The 22,419-nt window shown below is 36.5% G+C and overlaps 3 protein-coding genes across 4 annotated transcripts; 1 reads left to right on the top strand and 2 right to left on the bottom strand.

Annotated features, from left to right (window-relative positions):
• Positions 1-2,463: 2,463 nt before the first annotated feature.
• LOC113356794 (putative ubiquitin-like-specific protease 1B) lies at positions 2,464-6,947 on the bottom strand. Of its 2 annotated transcripts, XM_026600016.1 has the most exons (9): positions 6,493-6,947; positions 6,273-6,338; positions 6,102-6,187; positions 5,829-6,012; positions 5,021-5,098; positions 4,842-4,931; positions 4,624-4,721; positions 2,932-3,004; positions 2,464-2,828 (listed from the first exon to the last, which is right to left on the bottom strand). In XM_026600016.1, exons 1-9 carry the CDS (start codon positions 6,751-6,753, stop codon positions 2,766-2,768), a joined length of 999 nt encoding a protein of 332 aa, XP_026455801.1. In that variant the 5' UTR covers positions 6,754-6,947; the 3' UTR covers positions 2,464-2,765. The 2 variants fall into 2 exon arrangements, with proteins under 2 accessions (XP_026455801.1, XP_026455802.1); XM_026600017.1 differs by lacking the exons at positions 2,464-2,828; positions 2,932-3,004; positions 4,624-4,721; positions 4,842-4,931; positions 5,021-5,098 and adding an exon at positions 5,105-5,626.
• An 11,143-nt stretch (positions 6,948-18,090) lies between these two features.
• LOC113361468 (protein EMSY-LIKE 3-like) lies at positions 18,091-19,445 on the top strand. The gene is made up of 2 exons (XM_026604710.1): positions 18,091-18,131; positions 18,265-19,445. Exon 2 carries the CDS (start codon positions 18,294-18,296, stop codon positions 19,203-19,205), a length of 912 nt encoding a protein of 303 aa, XP_026460495.1. The 5' UTR covers positions 18,091-18,131; positions 18,265-18,293; the 3' UTR covers positions 19,206-19,445.
• A 1,028-nt stretch (positions 19,446-20,473) lies between these two features.
• LOC113356795 lies at positions 20,474-22,367 on the bottom strand. Its single transcript, XM_026600018.1, has one exon. The coding sequence runs from the start codon at positions 22,243-22,245 to the stop codon at positions 20,665-20,667; it is 1,581 nt and encodes a 526-aa protein (XP_026455803.1). The 5' UTR covers positions 22,246-22,367; the 3' UTR covers positions 20,474-20,664.
• Positions 22,368-22,419: the final 52 nt, after the last annotated feature.

The following is a 22,419-nucleotide window of genomic DNA, read 5'->3' on the forward strand; positions in this document are numbered from 1 at the left end:
ACTGTAAAAATTACATCTCACTTCGGTTTTTACTGCGATTGATAAATTTCCATTTCAAAGAGGAACTTTTAATATAAGAAATCCCTTTTCTCTCTGCAGGAGCTAGGGCTGTTCATGGTCGGTTTTGGTTCGGTTTCTAGCCAAACCAAAACCGAAACCAATATTATTGGTTTCTAAAAATCTAAACCAAACCAATCCATTAACCATTGGTTCGGTTTCCAAATGGCTCCAGTTGGTTTCGGTTTGTCCCAGTGGTTTTTGGTTAACCAATAATTATGTCAAACCAAAAAAAAAATACACAAATTTACAGATAAAAAAATCGTAGTTGCCGATAGTATTGGTTTACAAAAATATACAGACAAAAAAAATAAATCAAGAATAGTTAAAGCTTACTCTAATTCTAGAGATCAAAAGAAGATATATAATATATCTTAATTTAGTTATTGACAAATAAAAAAGAAGGAAGACGGGAAGAAAAAAGTCGAGTAGCAGCAGCTGTTGTTGGGGGTGGAGAAAGGAGGCGGCTGAGAGAAGGAGAAAGAGAAAGAGGGAGAGTATCATAATGAAATATTAGATTTAGGGTTTCTATTTATCCTCTAAATCAATGGGTAGAATCTAATACTTTTAAATCGACGGTAGAAACTAAGTTTAAAAATTAATCGGTTCCCCAATGGTTTTTGGTTCGGTTTTCAGGTCAAACCAAAACCAAACCAGTAATGTCGGTTTTTCAACTTTTTTTACCAAACCAATCCAAATCTAAATGGTTTGGTTCGGTTTCTTGCTCATTGGTCTGGTTCGGTCGGTTTCCAACGGTTAACCGATACCATGTTCAGCCCTAGCAGGAGCAAGTGATGTTTCTGGACTGCTTGTAGTCTTCCTTTCGATTATGTGAAGACCCAGATACAGAAAATACAACCGGATGCACATGGAAATTATCCTTATACGGTAAAACCTCCATATATTAATATACTTGGGGATTCATAAATTTATTAATATATGGAGGTTATTAATATAGGGAGGTGTACCTAGAAGATGTGAAAAATGTCTGCTTCAACTTATCTAAATCCTATTAGATAATGTAATACATCTTTATAGTTCCAAGACAAAAGTACACGTGCATATCGCGGAACTTTTAAGGTTATAATGAAATTTTTGATATATTCCACAATTGTAAATAGTACTAGGTATATAGAAAGATAGTTCATCAATCTATAACAACCCAGAAAATGCGGTAACAACCTAGAAAATTACCTCGTCTTCTCAAAGAAATATAGATAAGTATTTTATTTCATAATGAATTTCAATGTACCAAGATCTATATTTCTCTAATATAGTGTTAATTATTAATATATGGAGGTAAATTCCTTAAGGCGGGACTGAAAAAAAAACATTAATATTAAAATAGGGTTATTTGGTTTTTGGTGCTTATATTTTGTCCAAAGTTAATGTTTTGTCTAACATTTGTCCAACTTAAATCATATGTCAGACCCCTACCAGCTACACGTTATGCTCATTAACAAGGACATTTTATGATCTCAATAAGATCCTTCATACCTCTAAAGTTAGAAATGAGCTTCACTTTATGCTCAAACTGAAACACTACTTGAGGATTTAACTTTATGATCTCAAAAGAGATCCGCACTTGCACAAACACAATTATGCGGCAAACATAATACATGCATGCTCCCAGTGAACTATACATTGCAACAAACATAGCAACTTTATCCCCACTAGACTCTACAATACAACCACATAGTAGAGTTACGTCATTTGTGAGACCTGAACAAGCATATATATATATATATATATATATATATATATATATATATATATATATATATATATATATACCGACCTTATAAAGTTTATCTGTAAACTGAAATCTCATAGAGGTTTTACTGTAGTGGTTCTCTTGATAGTGGTCCATTCAAACTCTACACTGGATTTCCTGTTTATTGCATTCGAATAGCTCCTCATGTCATGGTAAAACTCTAATAATTAATGGTAAAACTCTAATAATTATATTTCGTAATATGTTTTCAGCTTTGTTCCAAACTGAATGTGTCTTTTCTCGTGCAGTACCGGATGTTTTATGTTTCTCATTTGCTAAACTTGTCATTTGCTAAACTTGAGTCCCACAGCTTGTTCCTCATTTGCTAAGCTGGACTCCCAGTCTCAGAGTTTGTTTTGTTTTTGTTCTCGTTCAACAAGTTAAACGGGAAATCCTGGATTTTTTATGACAAAGGAGAACAAGAATACATGTTTGTTTTTATCATTTACAACAGTGTATGCAAAGTATTGGTTCAGAATTATCCTTCTCTTCTCATCACCCATACTAAACGAAAATCCAAGATGTCTCGCTAACCAGATTGAACAAGAGAGTCGGACAATCAGAGTGTGCTAATCATCATTTCAACTACTCAATACAATGGTTTTGACGGAAATAACACCAATGCACAGAGATTTCACACAAAAATTCCAAATCTATTTTTAGAGAGCAGAATTAGAACTTCAAATACCAAAAGTTTAAACTTATCCTTATAATTTCCAAAGCAAAGCTAAAACTTCAAATACTTCTAATACCAAAAGTTTAAGCGTATCCTTATAATATCATAAACAAAACTAAAACTTCTAATATCAAACCAAGATTAAAAAAAGTTCTAATATTAGATTTGTGCAATGAATTATGCATGACTAAGTTCTAGCTTCCGCTCCACCCCTTCTACAAGCTAGCGATAATGTGTATTACCATAAGAAATAAAGGATCAAGGGGCCATGGCAGGGAAGATTTCATGCGCCATCGTTGTCCTAAAATTATCTATATCGCCCTGGAAAGGCGAGGATACATCACATTGAGTATTAGAAAATATACGACTAACTTTTATAACTACAAGAAAACAACAAATAAGAGAAAATAAATCTTAGGCTCACCTGAGTAAAATGAAGATCGAGGCCTCTGCTGTAACAATCAGCATATTTAACCACATACACACCGCAATCATAGCTGTTCCACAAAATTTTAAGTCAGCAAAAAGAAGAAACAACATTGAAGATAATTGAATGCTTAAATGCTTTCTAGGTTGTCTGGAATGTTAGTATAAATATGTAATGTAATGATTGTAGCAGTCACTCCCAGTCCCATCATTATCATATTTCACTTTATCCCATAACTCTTTCAAATGTTGCTGTCAATTCTCTTTGGAGAGTTTGGTAGTGGTTACCCTTTGGTTAAATAATCGGATTGCAACCCTAAGGAACTTGTTAGCGGACAAAGGAATGATTGCTGACTAGCGAACTTACAAGCTAGGTCAGTTATCTGTTTTAAGTGAAGGGCAGTACATAGTTAGATACACCAATACTACTATTCTAAGGAGTAAGAGTGTAAGACCATGGTTTAAAAAGGCGTTTGTGGGTCGCGCGGTCGCGCTTTAGGGCGCTTCTAGAGCGCCCCTCTATGAATTGGAATATATTAGAAAATAAAAAGTTGGGCTTTGAAGCCCAATAAGGCCTTTTTCACATTTTCTAATAAACCTAACTTTTTTATTCCCGTTTTTTAGAAAGGTTTCTTCTTCTGCCTCTTCTTCTTGTACCTCTTTTTATTCCAAACGTTTCTTCTTCTTCTTCTCCTTTTTTTTTTTCTTCTGCACTGTGTGATCAAAGTCCAAAATCTTGCTCTTCCCTTCTGTGTTCATCATCATCTAATCTACAAATATGGCTAGCAGCAGTACTAGCAAAGCTAAGAAAGATATGAGAACAGATGCTGCTTGGAAGCATGGAACTTATGTTCCAAGTCCAATTTCGAATGGAAAATCAACAGTGTATGTGCACTGTAAGTATTGTAATACAACTATTACGGGAGGGATCTCTAGATTTAAGAGTCATTTGGCTCACACCCGTAAGGGTGTTCATGCTTGTCCTGGTGTACCTGCAGATACCAAACTAGAGATACTAGATCTACTTAGGAAAGGTGAGAATTCAAGAGCTGTTGGAAGACGGAATTTTGATTATATGATTAATGAAGTGTCATATTCTCACTCTCAAACAGTCTGAAATCTCTGAACTGGAAGTAGGAGTTGAGTCAACACCTAATGCTGGTGATAGTGATTGTGGAAGAAGAGGTCCAATGGATAGGTTAGGAGTTGAGTCAACACCTAATGCTAGTAATAGCGATTGTGATTGTGGAAGAAGAGGTCCAATTGATAGGTTCTTGAACAACATCGCACAAGAACCTGGTGCATATTACACCTCATAATGGCATAGATCATCGCAAGAATGTGTGTCTGGATATTGGAAGGGATATTTTTGAGAACGGCATATCCTGCAAGGAGTCCTTCCTTCGCTAATATGCTTAGATCAGTAGGAGAGTATGGTCGAGGATTGAACCAACCTTCCATGTACGAGCTAAGTACTTGGGTTCTTAGAGAAGAAGTTAACACGACAAACAAGATGGTCGATAGTTGTAAGAGAACATGGGCAGCTACAGGTGTCACCATAATGTTTGATGGTTGGAACTGTTTTCTTAAAGAGTATTGATGCATCAAAATATGTCAAAGATGCCGACAGGTTATTCAAGATGCTGGATACCATTGTTGAAGAAGTAGGAGAAGAACATGTTACGCATACCAATTATTTTGTTGCGGAACAGTTGTACGTTCAAAAGGCCAACTTTTAACATTACTTTGTCGTCCATGATGTAACAGAGCTTTCTCATAAAAATCGGCCTGAAAATCAACAAAAAACACATTATTATGTAATCAGAAAAGCGACAAAATGAAATCACTAAGCCACCAACATACCAAATTTGTCAGAATTTGAAAAATGTTAAATAAGCTTCATTATACATTGAATCCAGATACTGAAATTTTTTTCTCTTCAACATTTACAATTGCTAAGATCCAGTGGTTCTCCCTTATGTTGATGGGAAAACATGTCTGCGAGAATAATGAGTAAGTAGAATAATGAGTAATTAGATGAGGAATAAATCAAATCATGGTTTGGAACTAATAAGAAATAACCATACCTTGAGGCAGTTAAGAATCCCCTCTTCGGAAGCAAAACCCTGTACTCCTCTGGTGATTTCATTATTGTTTGCAACGTACTGAAATGGTATTTAGAGAGTAAATAAATCAAAAAATAAGTAGGCAATTTATATTAAGCTTTCATCCTATTAATAGATGTTGCTTGTTTCAAAGACAGAAACTAATACAATTTGCAGGTACACGATGGTTCATAGTAGGCTCTAAATCATCTGTGGCAGCAAAAAAAAATTCAAAACCAATATGCTACCATCCCGTAATCCAGCAAGTAGCATTTGATTGTCCAAAGCTAAGGCATAAACTTCAGGTCCGAGGTTAATTACACCAGCACACTGAGCAGTTTGACTGCCCTAGACCAGCACAGTTCCATCTTTGCTACCAGCATATCATATGTCAGACCCCATTGGCAAAAACAGTACCGCTAATGACCTTATTCTCATGTTCAGCAAGCTTCGTAATACAACAATCCAAATTGCACCAAAAACAGGAACAACACCCCATAACAATCCACAAATAAGACCAACAATTTGTTTCAGCTGATGTAAAGATTCAAGGGCTGTTTTCCGGCAGGAAACTTCTCCCAAAACAAGCTGATCATAACAATCCACAAATAAGACCAACAATTTGTTTCAGCAGAACACCTTCGGTCATTATCACGCTATGACGAACACCACAAGAAACAAGTTTCGCATTCTCACTTTCGATACTTGAAGTATCACTATACTGTAAATTAAATTTAGTGCTATATAATCTCTTTTCCTACTAAATACAAAAACAGAAAAGAACTCATACCACTTGGTAAAGATTTGAGTTACAGCAATAGCAGTGGAACTTGCCATCCGTTCTCAACCCTCTTCTGTTTATCAATATCATATATGCACTTATTGCAATATCATCCAACCAAGTCCTTGGAGCAAGAGTCTTGAAACCTCCAATTGTAACCGCAGCATTACCCATGACTATGAGTATCTCCTCGCTGTATAGGTAAACAGGTAAAAATGACAAAGTCAGGACTTGGACGATTCGAATATATGCTATTACATGTTGTATAAGTTTGTATCATACTCCCTACTAGAAGGAAACCTCCAAAGCTTTTCAATTTTCTCAGACAGGCTAAACTCGGTGGAGGACAGCAAAGTTACAATTTCATCCTGCAACCCCACAAGGAAAAAGAAGATATGCTAAGATGGAAAAAAAAAACACTGAAAAAGAAATTCGATTTAGGACTCTATTTACCTTGTTGGAAAACACATACTTTCCAGATGAAGCTTTTGGGATTTTTTTACTCCCATCAATATTTTCCTTCAAATTAAAAAAAAAAAAAAATTTCAACAAGATTATTTGCAATCCTTTGAATTTTTCTAACAAAAAGTTGTCCCCAATTTGACCGAAAAAATCAGAAACTAGTATGATAAATAAAACCCTAAGTTTGTTCAATTGAGGAGTATAACTTTACCTGTTGATGAATGTTTTTAAACCTGTTAATTATCTCGCATGATTGTTCAAGTAACTTTTTACCTTGTTTATATGCTATATCTAATGATCCTGCTTCCATCTTACAAAACTCAACAATGTTCTCACAACGTTGTATCTCTTCTCTGGAAGGAGCTTCTCCATCAGCTCGTTCAAGAAGAGCTTGGCATTCATCAAAACTCGTTTGCATGAGCTGAACATACTTCCAAGCAAAATCGACAACAATGCGGTCACTCTCTGCCATTGAAGAGAAAAGAAATTGTAACAGGAGAGTAAGAGAAGAAAGACTGCTTCGATTTTCTGAACAGATCGAATCCAAAAAGGATTCGGATCCAATTTTGTAACTCTAAATGATTAATAGTCGTTGATCGCAGATATCAAGCAGATAATAACGATTGGCTGTTGCCTCTCTGCTCATGAAGTTGTGAACCCTAGAAATTCGACTGGATGAAAGAAAGATAAGTTTCTAATTTGGCATTATCTTAGATTCCCTAAACAGTCCCTGTACATCTTAGATTCCCTAAACAGACCCTGTACTTCTGCAAAATTTACGCAAGCCCCTTAATTTAAGGGTCTTGATGTCCAACGGATTTTCAAGGTACCATCCGGGCTCAATTCATAATTCGTTCGATGTTAAAATTCCCATATGCATCTAACCCATTAGTGAACAGTCCGGGCATCCATCTACGAAAATACGGTTGGTCTCGGTTAATTCCGGGCATCTCGAGCCAAAGCTCACCCCTAATAACGGATGATAATTTCTATTTAATTATGTCTATGGGTCGTAGTTCTGTATTAAAGTCCACATAATCCCACATCCATCTACTTGTCTTTGGAAATCTTGTTAGGAATTTTGTTTTGAGATATATGGAAATGTTTCGAGGTATACCAAATGGTGCCAAAATAAGGTAACTAGGTTCAAACCCATCACACCTTATCCATTTTTATAATACCAAATATAACCTTACTTAATTAGTGTTAATAATTACGATTGGATGTTAATGAAAATGATTAAAATTAAGTTCTTAATGGGAAATTAATAGAGAAATCATATTTGTATGACAAGGTTTGGGGTATTTGAGAGGAAGAAGAAGTGGAAAAAGAAAACTTTAATTTTGGGATTTTAGTAATTGGAAGTGACCAAATGTGTGACTCAAATCAGATTCACAGGTACACTTGTAGACGATGTTTAATCTCCATTTTAAGTTGAATTCTTAAAAAAAAAAATTACAAACTTTTTTAAATGTTTAGTTGTGGCTCCGGTTGTAAATTACTAGCCGAATCTTGTAGGGAAGAAACGATCGGCTGATATTTTTAAAAGTGAACCTAAGATTATGAAAAATGTATTTGACGTTTGGCTTATTCCAACTACAATCGTTGTTGGCCGAACTTGTACTTTGTAGTTTGGTTTTTTATAAGTTGCGACTTACACAGTCTTGTTCGGCTTACTATGATACAACCGACCCTGGTAGTGTAAAAACACAAGTTATAGGTTCGGCTATACAACTGCATTTCCAATATGAACTAAACCTTACAAGCTAAAGGTTCGACCTGCAGTTTAAGTATCAACCGAACCTTTCCTTGGTGGAACATATTTATAGATTCGTCTAGTAATCTAACTTTTTCGAACTTGCCGAACATGAATTTTATCCGAAATAAACAAGGTTCAACTGAACTAATTTATCAAATAATCATCTGAACTTAAAGGTCTTCTTCATTATAAACTGGGTTCGGCTGAAAACATGATATTTCAATACTAGCCGAATTGTTCTTCTGAAACATAAAAAAATGAAGAATAATGATCGGGATTTGTTAGAGCATTTGCTCGGTCGAACTCGTCGGTGTTGCTATCTCAAGCTTGTTTGTCAACTTTGGTTAATCAAAATTATATACTTGATTTCAAGTCTACTTATAGTTATGTCTCGGATTAGGATAGAATGTGTAGTTGAGCTTTAGACTTCATAGCGTTCACCAATTGAAGACGAGATCTACCCAAGAGAGCTTGGAGGAACTTCATCAGAAGTATATTATATTCTATCTTCTAATGAGACTAAGTCGTATAGTTATATACTTTTATATTATAACATTTGATATTTCGAGCCGAGTTTATCTCGCTTATCTATTTCTCGAAATACGTGTTGGAAGCTTTTTGTTTTAACTATGTTCATCGTATTCTTGACGAGTTTAGTTGGAAACTAAATGTAAAGTCAAAAGATGATCATGTGGAAATTGCCTTGAAACATCTTACATGATTTGTGTGACACAGTCATTTGATGTTAGCTTATTGGGAAGTTTCGATCATTTGATCATTTGAAAATTACTTGAAGCTAATGGTATGTGTGAGATTGCCATTGTCTTCTTCTAAGGATGTTTCAATAATTAAAATGAGAGTTTAGAACAATTACCCATGTCTGAATGCAACAGGGTATGCATACCTAGTATGCGAACTGTATTGTGATTATACAGGTCCGGAACTCTTGTTTGCATACCTAGTATGCGGATGGATTGACCTGAGAAGTTCTGGAACTCTTGTTTGCGTACCTAGTATGCGAACGGGTTTACCTGAGTTGGGTCCGGAACGGTTGTTCGCGAACTGGGTTTGCGAACGGCTTGACTAGGCCAAGGTCTGGAGTTGTTGTTCGCGTACCTAGTTTGCGAACTCAGTGGTTGATGAGTCCTAAAAAGTGCATATTTCTATATCTTTTTGTTGGCATTTAACTCATCTTTTGTGCATTAATTCTACATTTTATCCCATATTCTGTATTTTCTTTGTTTTCAAGAATAAATATTTTTATTAATTAATTTTGCATTTTTAGGTACTAAATAAAGTTTGGATGGAATTGCAGAGCGAAAAGAGCAGAAAAGTAGTGAAAAGTCGGGAGGAATTACACAAGGAAGCCGCGAAGAATGTTGTGCGCAAGACCAAAAGGCTAGAACTGGGCTTGAAGAGGAAGAATTGTCCTTAAAGAAGATATGGGCTTGGCATACCCAAGGCCCAAAACCCTCACCCAAACCTATTTCCAATATACATAGCCCACTTCTCTTGTAGCCGTCAGATTGGATCATCTCAGCATCCTATGGTCGCCTCATCGTCGCTCATCAAAATCTGAAGATCCTGCTTCACACTACAACACCTAACTCTAATCTGCGCCGTTAATTTTGATGTATTATTCATCCAACGGTCGCTACAAGCTCCCTTCTATCTCGCCGTCAGATTGATCTATCAATTCCACATCCAACGGCTGAGCTTCTCAAATCATCAAACTCGTTGTACCCGATCAACACCCAAACACCAAATTCCCTATACCCGAACCAAACACACTTTACCCAAATTTCCCATCGACTTCTTCTTCTCTTTCCCCTCACCTCCGTCTGCAACTCCATCACCACCACGCCCTGCCACTGCCACAGCCACCTTCTCCACCTGCCATAGCCACCATCACCACTCTACAACAACCCATCTCCTTTCCCATCATTTCCCTACCACTCTACCCACCTAATTCATCGATTTCCCCTTTTTTTTCTCTGAAACCCTAGATGAGAAAATCAATGAATTAGGTCGAGTTAGATACGCAATTGGAAGGCATGGAGAGGAGCAGGAGAGTCAGAAGAAGAATGGGTCGACGTACAGAAGACATTATCAAGGATTAGGTAAACTGAATTTCAATTTTCAGAAACCCTAATTTACTGTTTTGGGGGTTTTGCTTGTAAAGTGTAATTGAGTATAAATAGATGTTGTGGGTATGTGTTAGAGTTATGCCTGGACTAGCCAGTGCACCACCAAGAGGACTGGAATAGCCAGTTCCTCAATTCCTCAAATGTTCTGTTTTTGTTTTTGTTTTTGTTTCAATTTCAATTACTCTTTATGTTTATCATGTTTTTAATTACTGTCAACATATTCTAGTTCTTCAGTTAGGGCTTAGATGAAGCCTGAAGACCTTGTTGGGTAGCAAAATCTTAGTGAACACTCTTGTAGGCTTAACTGAATTAGGATGTTAGTGTTCTTGGTCATCAAATGCACCTGTGATTGAGTGTGCTGTAAGAAGACACTCAATGCTAGGGGTGAACTAGAGAATTTAGGGACTTAACCATCCACATTTAACTGAAGTAGGGAAGTAATGAAGCTTAGGGATCAAACATCACCTGTGATTGAGTGTGCTGTAAGAATACACTCAATGCTAGGGGTGATGCTAGTGAGCTTATCTGATTAACTTTCCATCTATGTATGCCCTGGATTATAAGGAAGGCATGAGCCTCCACCTTTGTCCATTAGGGACAAGAGCATAAACTAGATTGATGCTGCCTAGCTAGGCCATAAGGTGAATTCAAATCCCCTAGCGCATTTACTGCTTAGCTTCTTTGCCTTATCTCACTACCTTTGTTTCTTTGTCACTGCCTTTGGCTCATTGCCACTGATTTTTCTTGTTAACTGTCACTAGCTCAGAACTATCTAGGAAACTTCAACTCACACACACCTTGTCTCTGTGTATCAACCCGTATTTGCATTGTTCTACACCTCGACACCGTGCACTTGCGGTATTAGTTTGTGACTCTTTTAGAGAGCCACCAGTGGTCATGTTCTAAAATCGGTTATGTATGATTCTCATACTCATGAACTAAAACATTTATGATTTAAGGAATGCAAATTAACTTTGCAAACCGCGGCTTAATGTTCATGAATTGGTTCTTGTATAAGTACTTTGTACGATTACGAATCAATCCGATTTTGTTTCAATTTATTCATATATATTTCTATGAAACAGTGAATAATTGAACAACTCTATTAGAAACACAGTTAGATTCATTTGATTATCTTTCATGATTGATTGATCATCATATTTGATCTAGAAGTGTTAGATGAATATGGTTAAGATAAAAGTGTTCATATGGATAATTTCGGTTAACTGTTATTGAGCCTCTATATACACGCTTAGTTACAGTTACCCATATCTAAATATAAATATATTTCGTTTGTGTGTAACAAGCTAAGACCATCTAACGGTAGAGATTGATTGCTTAATTTTTAAGCAGACTTAGCTTGAATCTTAAATTACGGTGAATATTGAATGCTTTGCTATTAAGATATATTATCTTTGATTGTGGTTTCCTCGTTAACAAAATTTCTTGTGTATGTTTTATTTCTTTTCCATATTATATTTGTTTATATAATTGAAATATCAGAGGTTTTGCGTAGTTCAATCAGTTGATAAACCTACCTTGATTGTTGGATAGAGCTTGATCAACACTTGGACATTAGTCTTTGGTACCGTCCAAGTTATTTCTCATATCGATCAAGCTCACGGATTTTTATCTGTTCGATTTGATGATTGGATTGAGAAAAAAAAGATAAAGCTTTTTGATATATTTCTTTATTGAGTTTCATTTTTAAGTTGGTTCTCTCGGAATTATATTGGAGTTTAGTCCATACAGATTGCCGAACGAATTACTGGGTGTGGTTGTTATACCCACACTTTTTAAATTGGTATCAGAGCAGACAAACACGCTAAGACCTCATAAGTCTGTGTTTGTAGCAATCTGACTTTATGGACGAGTTTATCTCTAATAACGTACCAGTTCATAAATTCCAGATGATTTTCAAAGATTGGATTCACATGAGAGAAATGTCACATCTAAGTCAATGTTTAAACATTCTCTTAATGGGGAAACTGTTGATAACTGGAAAACACGCCTAGAAGAACAGTTGGATGAACTTTCTGACGAAGGTGACTCAGATATTGATAGAGATGTCAATGAGGAAGTCTGAGAGTATGTTAAGATTTTGGATTCGTTGGAAAGAAAAAAGATGGCAACTTTTCGTGTTACATCTTTTCTGACTAATCTCTGTCGCAAAAACAAGAAATTGAGAAGAATTTATCAAGGTCTTTATATGTGGAATTCCAGTAACGATTCGATCCTCAAATATCGTGAGAATGAACTCAGTAAAAAATCACTTGAATGTGATAATCTTCGTAGAGATTTCTTTAAGTTGGAAGAAAAATTGCAGCAAATGAAGCACGGATTAACTCCCAGCAAACAAGTTTTGATGACAGAAAAAGCGCTTATCTCGCTCGAGAAAAACGCCTTGAGGCAGATTTAACTGCTGTTCTTGATAAAATCAAGATGTTGGAAGATGACTTGAAAAATTTCAATACTAGTTCAAGCAAATTAACCACAATGCTAGGAAAAAGTAAAAATCATCGTGATACACGAGGATTGCGCTATAAGGGAATAGATGCTCCAAGTATTATCAAAGAGGTAAAATTTGTCAAGGCTAGTGATTCTTCTCGACAAAAGGTTTCCACTGATAGCAAAAGTGATACACAAGGATTGGGCTATAAGGGAATAGATGCCTCTAGATTAACGAAGCTAGCAGCAGTTAAGGTTCGAAAGAGCAAAGTATATCAACCTCCAAAGCTTGCACACACGATTCCGGGTAAGAACATTCCTTATGTTTACCATTATTGCGGAAACAAAGGTCATCTGGAAAAGGGATGTCATTTTCGTATAAGGAATGAGAAACTTCGTGATGTTCTTGTTTGCGTATCATAAGAAGTTATTAAATTTGGATCATATGTTAAGCCTAATATTACAGGTTGTAAGTGACCAACCTTTAGGCAAAGGAATCAGTGTTGCGATAAACCTGGTTTTTCCTATAAACGTCATAAGAAGCCTTTTCACAATTGTAATGATTATCAAAAGCATAACTTTGTAAAGACAAATACAAGATCTGATGCTCCTAATTGGAGAAAGACTAACTTGCAAAAGACTAGAACATAATCAAGCGACTCTTAACATGAGTTTTGATTCACTAAAATATGACAACCAAACTTGACATACCAACGCTTGGTGGGTTCAACCGAGCAATGTTATAACACCGTCGTCAGGGGGAGATAAGAAAAAGTATTTTCCAAGGGAACGACAAGAATTTTCGTGGTGTGTTCCCACTGTGTCTCATATTGATTCTTGTACTCCACAAATGTAAATGTGAAGTGACAAATAATGATCGATTTTCAGAATTTACATTGATGTCGCTAAAGTGATGAGATCACACATACCAGCTGCAAACCTACCTGCAAGGTTAAGAATCCTCAATAAGGGATATATACCATAGACTAAGGTGTTTCAATTACACTTGGTAAAAGTGTAGTCGAGGCCGTGTCTCCATAAAAGAAGATGGAGAGACCACCAGGTTCGATCAATGCTCACCTAGAAAGGAAGTAGATGAGGAAGGCACAACTTATTTATATCATCAGAAATCATCTCATAAGATTCTCTCTGAATATGTCCATGAATCAAACTCGAGGATGCTTCGAAGTTTTAAATGATTATAGAGAACAATGAAATCCAGACGGATTATGAGAATGCACATGAGTCAATGGAAGGATCATGCGTGCACAATGATGATATAATCCATAAATAGTTGCTCCAGAAGTAGAGCACAATGAGATCGAACCATGTTTTTTTTTATTTCAAATAAATAGCATATTTGGCCTACGCAATCCAGGTACAACTTATTTCTTTGACAAATATACAGGTATTTGGTGTAGTAGTGCTAACCAACCTAGTATAAAGCATGTGGGACATATGTGGTTATTTGTCACAAAGTGTAGTGAGAGGAATGAGGTCTTAAAGTATAAAGAATCACCTTGTGGCACGAGGTTTCTCACAAACCCCTGGATCGCATACTCTTTTGAATATCATAATGTTCAGTTAATTAGTTTGCTTGGTAGTTTCAAAAGAAATTGTAACATAGAATGTGGTTATATCTCTGGAGATTTAGACTCAAAGATAATTGCAAAAGTGCGTGATGACCTTTTGCTTCCCAAGTCGAATGACCCTAAACCACGGAGTGTGTTTGCAGTTACACTGGAACACTCACTTATTGATTTAAACAATCAGGCGGATGTGGTATACCTGTCTAAGTGACTATTTTCTTGGGAAGGGATAAACAAGTACGGTTTTGTGCCATGCGTATTAAATAAGTTTCTGATTCAGAATTATAGTTATCTATGTCAACGATATGGACATGATAAGTACTCTTAATGGAATGAGAGATCTTACAAACTATTTAGAATCTGAATTTGAGATGAGAATCCTGGGAAATCTCGATCTTATCTATGTTATGAACTAGAAGACCGAGCTTGTGGTATATTATTCCACCAGTTTGTATATGTCAATTGTCAGGCAATTTAACAAGGACATGAATCATGCTAGCACTCCCATGATTAGTCGAGTTTTAAATGTACATAAATGACCAATTCTTCTAAAGGAAGATGACGAATTTGTGTCGTGAGATGAACTTTCCTTATCTAAATATAATAGACGCATTATTGTACTTAGCATAATGTACTCGACCAAATGTTACATCCTCAGTGAACTTGTTAGCTAGATATAGCTCAGCGCCAATGTAACTTGATTGAAATGGTATAGTGAATGTAATCATGTACTTAAAAGTAACCATTGGCGTAAATTTTTGTTATCCCTGCAAAGACATAAAGAGGAATGCTAACGAAAGTGCAATCCAAAGGTTGTTGATTATGAAAGAACAATAATATCTTCTCCAATGAAAGTAATCAGGGGGATATATGGTAGACTATTTTCTAAGTCATTACAGATATTCAGTTAGAAAAGTACATGACTAAAGGAACTGTCTGGAACAACTCTGAAAGTAATGAAGGGAAGATGCCGACATTAGGGGGAGGATCCAAGGATATGATGTCGACATATTTTACTTCGAAATTGAAGTTGTGTTGTACTCTTTTTCCCTTCGATTGATAATATTTTCCCCAGAGGTTTTTTACTCGACAAGGTTTTTAGCGAGGCAATACTAAAAACATCAAGTATGTTGAACATTGAAGACATAAAGATCGCATTGATATTACTGAAAATATCTGAATCAAAGAAATGAAACGTGATAGTCTGTTAAGCAACGTAACTTCCAGAACCAACAACAGGGTCTTATAAACATTTAATTCACCAAAGTAAAGTGTGATGAGCTCTCATAACTGGGTTGGACTAATGAAACTGTCCGACATCAGGGGGAGAATCTAATAGTGTGTTGGACTCTGATGTTGCTTTTTCCCACAGGGTTTTGTTACTCGACAAGTTTTTTAATGAGACAACAACAAACACCGAAAATGTAATTTCCAAGCTAAGGCTATTGTCTTTCCCACGAGGATTTTTTGCCTTAGGAGTTGTCAAGAAACTGGTCAACTTCAACAGAGCAAAGTGATCATCTGCAACAGATCACCTTTACTTGCATCTGCCACGTTGTAATATTTTCCCTTCGTCAAGGTTTTATTCCACTGGGTTTTCCTTGTCAAGGTTTTAATGAGACAACATATGCGCATATAACTATGTTATAGGTTTAATTAATATTATACTCTTGTTCTTTAGTTTACGTTTTGTCCCATTGGGTTTTTACTGACGAAGTTTTAACGAGGAAATTAACTTAGACTCGGTGGTATTTGAAGATCGTATTACATGTGATGAACTACATGTAAAATATGAGACAACATGTGAAGTACTATATGTGAAGAGTTGTACCAAGGTTTTGTCCCACTGGGTTTTTTCCTTATTAAAGTTTTAATGGAGCAATTGTGTTAGACACAATAGTCATCAAGAAGAGAACTACATTTGAAGACCTACATCTGAAGCACTGTATGTGAAGTACTGCATATGAAGCTCTATCAGACCGCACAAGGGGGAGTGTTGTAGGGCTTTATCCCATGGATGTGCGGTCCAATATAATAACTAGGGCTTTACTCCTATTGTCTATAAAGAACTATATTTATGTAACATAAACTAGTTCTAATGAATGGAATCTCCTTCTCATTGTGCCTCTTTATTTTTCCCATAGACTGCAATATATATATATATATATAAGGTTCAATCTAATTGTAAGTTTTCAATTAGACAAACTGAAAGGTTCGATCTAATTGTACAAACTGAAACCTTAATCCGTTGTGATATGTTGATCACGACAAAAATAAAACAGATAAGTAAAAAGCTGAAATCATATTATATATTTAATAGAAACAATATAGTAGAGTTAGAAAAATTGGATATAATTTTCTCTTATAATTTACGTCGTTATGATTGATGTTCTCCAACAACAGATCAAAATGAGTCGATCGTAATAGCAACCTGACCATCACTAGTTTGTCGTGTTGATAACGTGTTGTAAATACTTGATGAAGCATCCATTAATTAAGCGTTTACTTGAATGATAATTTAAAATTAGATAATGGTGTGTACAATCTATAAATTATATCATTAAGCAAACAGTAAAAGTAAGGAAAGTGATGAAGAATTTTATTACTACTAAAACTTCGACTTAAACCAACATATATTATTTATAACCCTCTCAACATCAAGTAAGTACCAAAAATCAATCTATAAACAAGACGTATCTTCCCATGTAACAGTATACAACTAAAATTGTTACAATGTTTATTGTTAAGATAAACATAATATTTATCATAATCTTAACCAAGGTAATCAGTGGGTCAACCATCAGAATGCTCCTTACACAACAAAAAGAAAAAACCTATTATATAGAATCTAAGGAGTTGGTTTTGAGGGCTCCCGTGAAACCAAATGTCCTATATGTGGATGAGGGGTGCCAATAATCCATAATAAAAACATAAAATTTTCTTTTGATTAGTTTTTTACTACCATATTACCCTTAAATAACTAACCTAAATTTAATTAAAAACCAAACACCCTTTCTTCTTCTTCTCCATCGTTTCTTCCTCAACTATTAATTGTCGATTCTCAGCCAGTAATTACTTCAATTAGGTAAGAATCAAAAAATCCATCCTTTTATGTTGCTTTGCATAAATATGTTAGATTTGATCAAATTAGAGATATTAAAATTAGAATCAGAACTGCATACGTGTGGAAAAAACCAATATGTTCTGACCGTAAACCGAATTTACGGTTCGGAAATATTGATTTCCTAGTCGTAAACCAATTATACAGTTGGAAAAATACGAACTCTCAACTATATATTTTTTTAAAGGTTGGCTTCTTAACCGTAAAATAATTTTTTCATGAAATATTTTGACCCTGCAAAATCCAATTATAAGTAGTTATACTTTATACTTTTCTCTACTGTAGGTGACCCTGAATTTTTTACGATTGGGAGTTTCCAACCGTATATGATGGTTACGTTTGATTCCCAACTGTATATAATACTTATGGTTTCGAAAGTTTGGGACTCCCGACCATATATATTACTTACGGTTAGGTTCCTAATCATAGGTTCAATTTTAAAAAAGAAAATGATTTTGATTTTCAAATCCTAACTACAAATGAAACTATTAATCTAATTATTAGCATTAATTAATCGAGGATATTCTAGCCAGTAAGAAGATTGGTAGGATAAGAGGTCTCCTATTTAATGACCCGATTTTGTACTTGTGAGCCTTCTAAAGGGGCCTGACGGTCTAACCCATCCCGATTAACACCTCTATCTGAAGGCAAACAAACGAGACATCTCACGATTTACTCTATATATATGGTCCGGATTCCGGAATCGTCTAAGGAATGCAATTCATACTTTATCGGTGGTGTTTGTTTGTGCCAGTTCATATCTCTGCTCTCGCTCTGTGCATACAGGTTTCGTCTCGAAACCCTAATTTCAAAAAATTTAAGCAATTTCAGGTAATTGGGTAAGAATATCTTGATTCAGTTGAATAATTTCTTCTTCTTATCCAGCATATCTTGAGGGTTTCTTTCTTTTTCTTGCCAGTATTCGTCTCCTTAGTAAACCTGGCTATCATGGACTACGATCACTGCGGCAACAATGGCAATGGCGTTGTTCATTCTACGGCAACCCGAAATCGAGTTCGAAGAGTTGTTCGTGGGACTGGCAATGGAACATCTGGTTCTGCCCGATACCCTAATGACATGGCGACTCAAATCCACCATTACGAGCAAGAAGCATACATCTCAGTTCTGCGGGCTTTCAAAGTGCAATCTGATGCTCTTACTTGGGAGAAGGCAAAATTAATGACAGACCTCAGGATAGAATTGCGGATATCAAATGAAGAACACAGGGCGTTTCTTAACAGGGTTGATAAATCCGAGAAAAAGAAAAACAAGGTTGATGAAGATGATGGCAACTGCTCTCCATTCCACAAGAAGCAACAGATATCATTGACCTTTGGAAACCGAGGTGTTGCAGATCATGCATTGCGCAATATATCCTCAATTGAGTCTGCGCAGCAGTATTATTCAACAGGTACAACAAGAAAGGGAGCCCGTCGAGCTGTTCGTGGAGCTAAGAAGTCCATGGATCATGATGGTGCTGTTCTACCATTACAGAGTCCTAATGGGGATCTGAATCATATTCAGATGGTTTCAACAGAAGCAGTAGTTGATGAGGTGGAGAACATTTTGCTTTCAAGTCACCCTGAGCCTTATGAAATTGAACATGCAGTGAACATCTTGAAAAATCAAGAGGAAACGTTGGTTGATGCACTTGCCAAGATCACATCTGCATCCGAAGGCGAAAGCTTGGAGGCTGGAAATAGTCGTGAGCCATCAATGGGAAGAGAACAGGAGTTGACAGACAAACAACTTGACATCAATGGCCCACCTGCTCTTGGTGCTGAATATGGGATGGTGACTGATGGAGAAGGTGGTAGTGGTGAGCAAGGGTCACATGAGAGTAGCAAAGCGGCAGCTTAATTCTACTGACGAGGATGGTGGGATGGTTATCGTTTAATTGGGTAATCTATTTTGCCAAACTCATATTCTGGCAATAGGAATTTTATAGGCGTAGCTAAGTATGACTAATCTTTTAGGTAGCAATTTCCCAATCAAAATGTTGATCCAAAGACTGAAAATAGGATTTAACATTGTCATATAGCATTCTGAACAGTTTTGATTTTCTTCTGCACAGAGAGTTGCAAATATATTTTTTCTGAATAATTCACTGAGAAGCTCAGTCTTCGTTACATATTAACCCGAGCATCAAGTTAATTATGAGTGTATTCACATGATATTTGTTAGGCATGTCCACGGTTGAAGGCTTTACCAACTAACTGAGTTTACACACTCCTAAAACCTCAAGGGAATCTTAATCTCAGATTGTGATCTTCCCCTCTAGCCTGCAGTTGATCACCGGTGGCCGCCACACAAGCCCTTTAGTGTCACTTCTAATCTTCACCTTTTGGAGATTGAGATTCTTTTTGCAGCTTGGTTCTAATCTCTTGCTGCCACAAACTCCCCTGCCTGATTGTGAATAATCAAAAGCCAGAACCAGTGGCGGTATTAGTTTTTAACCATTCAGGCATCAAGATGCAGTGTTGTGTGGTGCAGTGCTAGTATGACAGTGATTATCTAAACCATGAAGAAGTGTAGCAACTTGATTTATGTCGTGCATTTAGTATCAGTAATTCGCTGAATTGTGTGGCGAGGACTTCCACATATGGGTGCCAAACATGGCTGTGCGCTTAGGTTTCCAATAAACCAGATAGTAACAGCCGCAAGGTTGTGAAAGCTGAAGATAAGAAACCAATACAGAAGGTTCAAGTCAAGATCTAAGCCGTTCTATAATGGAGTCCCAATCCTGGCCTAACTTTTTCTTCTTTTCTTTGTGCACACCTTTTTAGAGAATCAGCCCCTTCCCTTGGCAGTTTTTGCCACCGAGTTGGCTGCCTTGTTCCAAAGAGAGCTGCACTAATACCAATCATGCATATGATAATGGATATGATTCATATGAAGCAACTCGAAAATACTGGTTCTTGACCATCTTATCAGAGAGATTGTAGATACTAGATAGCATTGGGCAGAGCAATATATACTAACACTCTTATGCTGCAATTCATTCCTGGACAATATCTTGCAGTGGATAACTAGTCTAAACACCAGTCTCCATATACGGGTCTAGTTGCAACTTGCAGTCGATGATTTACCTTAATCATCAGAAACTTAAAAGACCAGTGAGCTGCAACTAGAAAAAAAAAATCTACAGAAAAGCTACAAGAGAGGATCTGATTACAAATTTCCAACTTGTACAACTGCAGTTCTAACTAAGAAGTGACAAAGTAAAGTAGAAAGTAGAATTCGGGCTGCTGCAAGTTACAAGCTACAACTACCAAGAGAAACACATACAGCACAAACAATAAAACAGGCATCTAGAAGACTAAGCATTGTTCTGCTGTGCCATCTTATTCTGATCCCCTGGAACTGACAGTATAGGCAGATTTCCAAGATGTCCCAGTATATCATCAAGTCCTTCAAAAAATCCTATCCCAGGAATGGGGTCTTCATCTCCTTCAACACCTTCACCTAGAGAAGAATTGGGATCATTGAACTCATGTCTAACGTCTGCATTCAAATCCACTATTTCTGATTCCTGGGCGAATTTCCCAGACCGCCTAGTTGCCTTCTTTGCCACTGCTTTCTTCACAATTCTCTGCGGAGCCGCTTTGTTTGGCAATACATTCCCATCATACGGACCACTGGTTACAGGTCCATCATGTACAGGCTCAGAAACATTTCCTCCGGTTGACGTCGGCAGAACAGATTTTCTAGCAGTTTTCTTCACAACAGGACCTTTTCTAACATCAGCAGCAGTTTTTCCCTTCTTTCTACCAAAATCACCTTCGTCGCCATCCCAGCTTCCATCAGAATCACCATCAGCATCATTATCATCACCATCATTGTTACCACCACCATCATCCGGTTTGGACCCAAATGGATTAGAATTCGGCAACTGACCTGGATTGGATGACATGGGTTGCATCGCTGAAAAAGGTGTCCAATTAGGAAACCCACTCTTCTTGCCACCTGCTAAACTAGGAACTTCAAAACCTAGCGGAAAAAATGCCCAACAACAATAGTACGCTTCTTGCCCAGGAACAACCGGAGGTGGGGAGGGTATTACAGCTGCATGAAATGCTCTTCTGCAGTTCTGACATCTCAAACAACATTCTTCATAAACCCTTGGGTACTCGTAAAGATTATAACAGTAAGGACAAGATGTCCAAAAACTTGACATTTTAGTACCTGCACGAGTTGGATTAACTCGTTGAGGAACATTACGATTTTCATTTCTAGGCTGTGAGATAGTCTCCTCAACACCACCACTACCATTACCACCAGCAGCAGCACCAGTAGTACTCTTTCTTTTCTCTCTAGTACTTCTTCTAACAGGTGTCTCTTGGTTTTCTTGTGCATGTGATTGTTGTTGTGGTTGTGATTGTGGTTGTGGTTGTGGTTGTGGTTGTGGAGGATACTGATGAGTCTGAGTGTTGATGTTATTGTTGTTGTTGTTTAGAGTAACAGATTCAAATTTGAAGAAAAGTTTTAACTCATTATCATAAAGATTTTTCTTAGCAGGATCAGACAAGACAGTCCAAGCATCACAAACAAGTTTAAAAGCATTCTCAGCAAAAACAGATTTGTTTTTATCAGGATGTAAAAGTAAAGCTAACTTTCTGTACTGTTTTTTGATCATTTCAAAATCATTATTCATAGGGTTACCTCTGTTATCAACAAGTTGTAAAATTGCATACCAGTTCATATGATTATTGATCCTCTTATCAGCAGCTAATAAAACATCACAAATAGCTAAGATCTGATCTACACCTTCCAATGATGGATCAGATTCTGCTGCCCTTATTGCAAATTTCTTACTTCCAACTAGATCTCTTGCCATTAGTAACTTTCCTGCAACTTCTAACCATCTTTCTGCTTCTGCTTTTTTCCCTATTCCTTCCATTTTTGCCCCTCACTCTGTTTCTTGATTGATTAAAATCTCTCTCAGGAAGTGGAAGAAGAACAGAGAAGAAAATAAAATATGGGTTGTTTAGAAAGAGATTACTTCCACTTAATTGACAAAATGAAAGGGAATCTTTTTCATAAATGACTTCTGCTTTTCAGTGTAGTCATTTAT

The sequence above is a fragment of the Papaver somniferum genome, chromosome 3, assembly GCF_003573695.1.
Source record: "Papaver somniferum cultivar HN1 chromosome 3, ASM357369v1, whole genome shotgun sequence".
In the NCBI taxonomy this organism is placed as follows: domain Eukaryota; kingdom Viridiplantae; phylum Streptophyta; class Magnoliopsida; order Ranunculales; family Papaveraceae; genus Papaver; species Papaver somniferum.

Coding starts and splice junctions, on each gene's coding strand:
- LOC113356794 (XM_026600016.1), bottom strand. CDS start 6,753: ATGGCAGAGAGTGACCGCATTGTTGTCGATTTTGCTTGGAAGTATGTT. Junction 4,932..5,020: donor GGATTCTTAACTGCCTCAAG/GTATGGTTATTT, acceptor TTATTCTCGCAG/ACATGTTTTCCCATCAACAT. Junction 2,829..2,931: donor TCGATCTTCATTTTACTCAG/GTGAGCCTAAGA, acceptor TCGCCTTTCCAG/GGCGATATAGATAATTTTAG.
- LOC113361468 (XM_026604710.1), top strand. CDS start 18,294: ATGGACTACGATCACTGCGGCAACAATGGCAATGGCGTTGTTCATTCT.
- LOC113356795 (XM_026600018.1), bottom strand. CDS start 22,245: ATGGAAGGAATAGGGAAAAAAGCAGAAGCAGAAAGATGGTTAGAAGTT.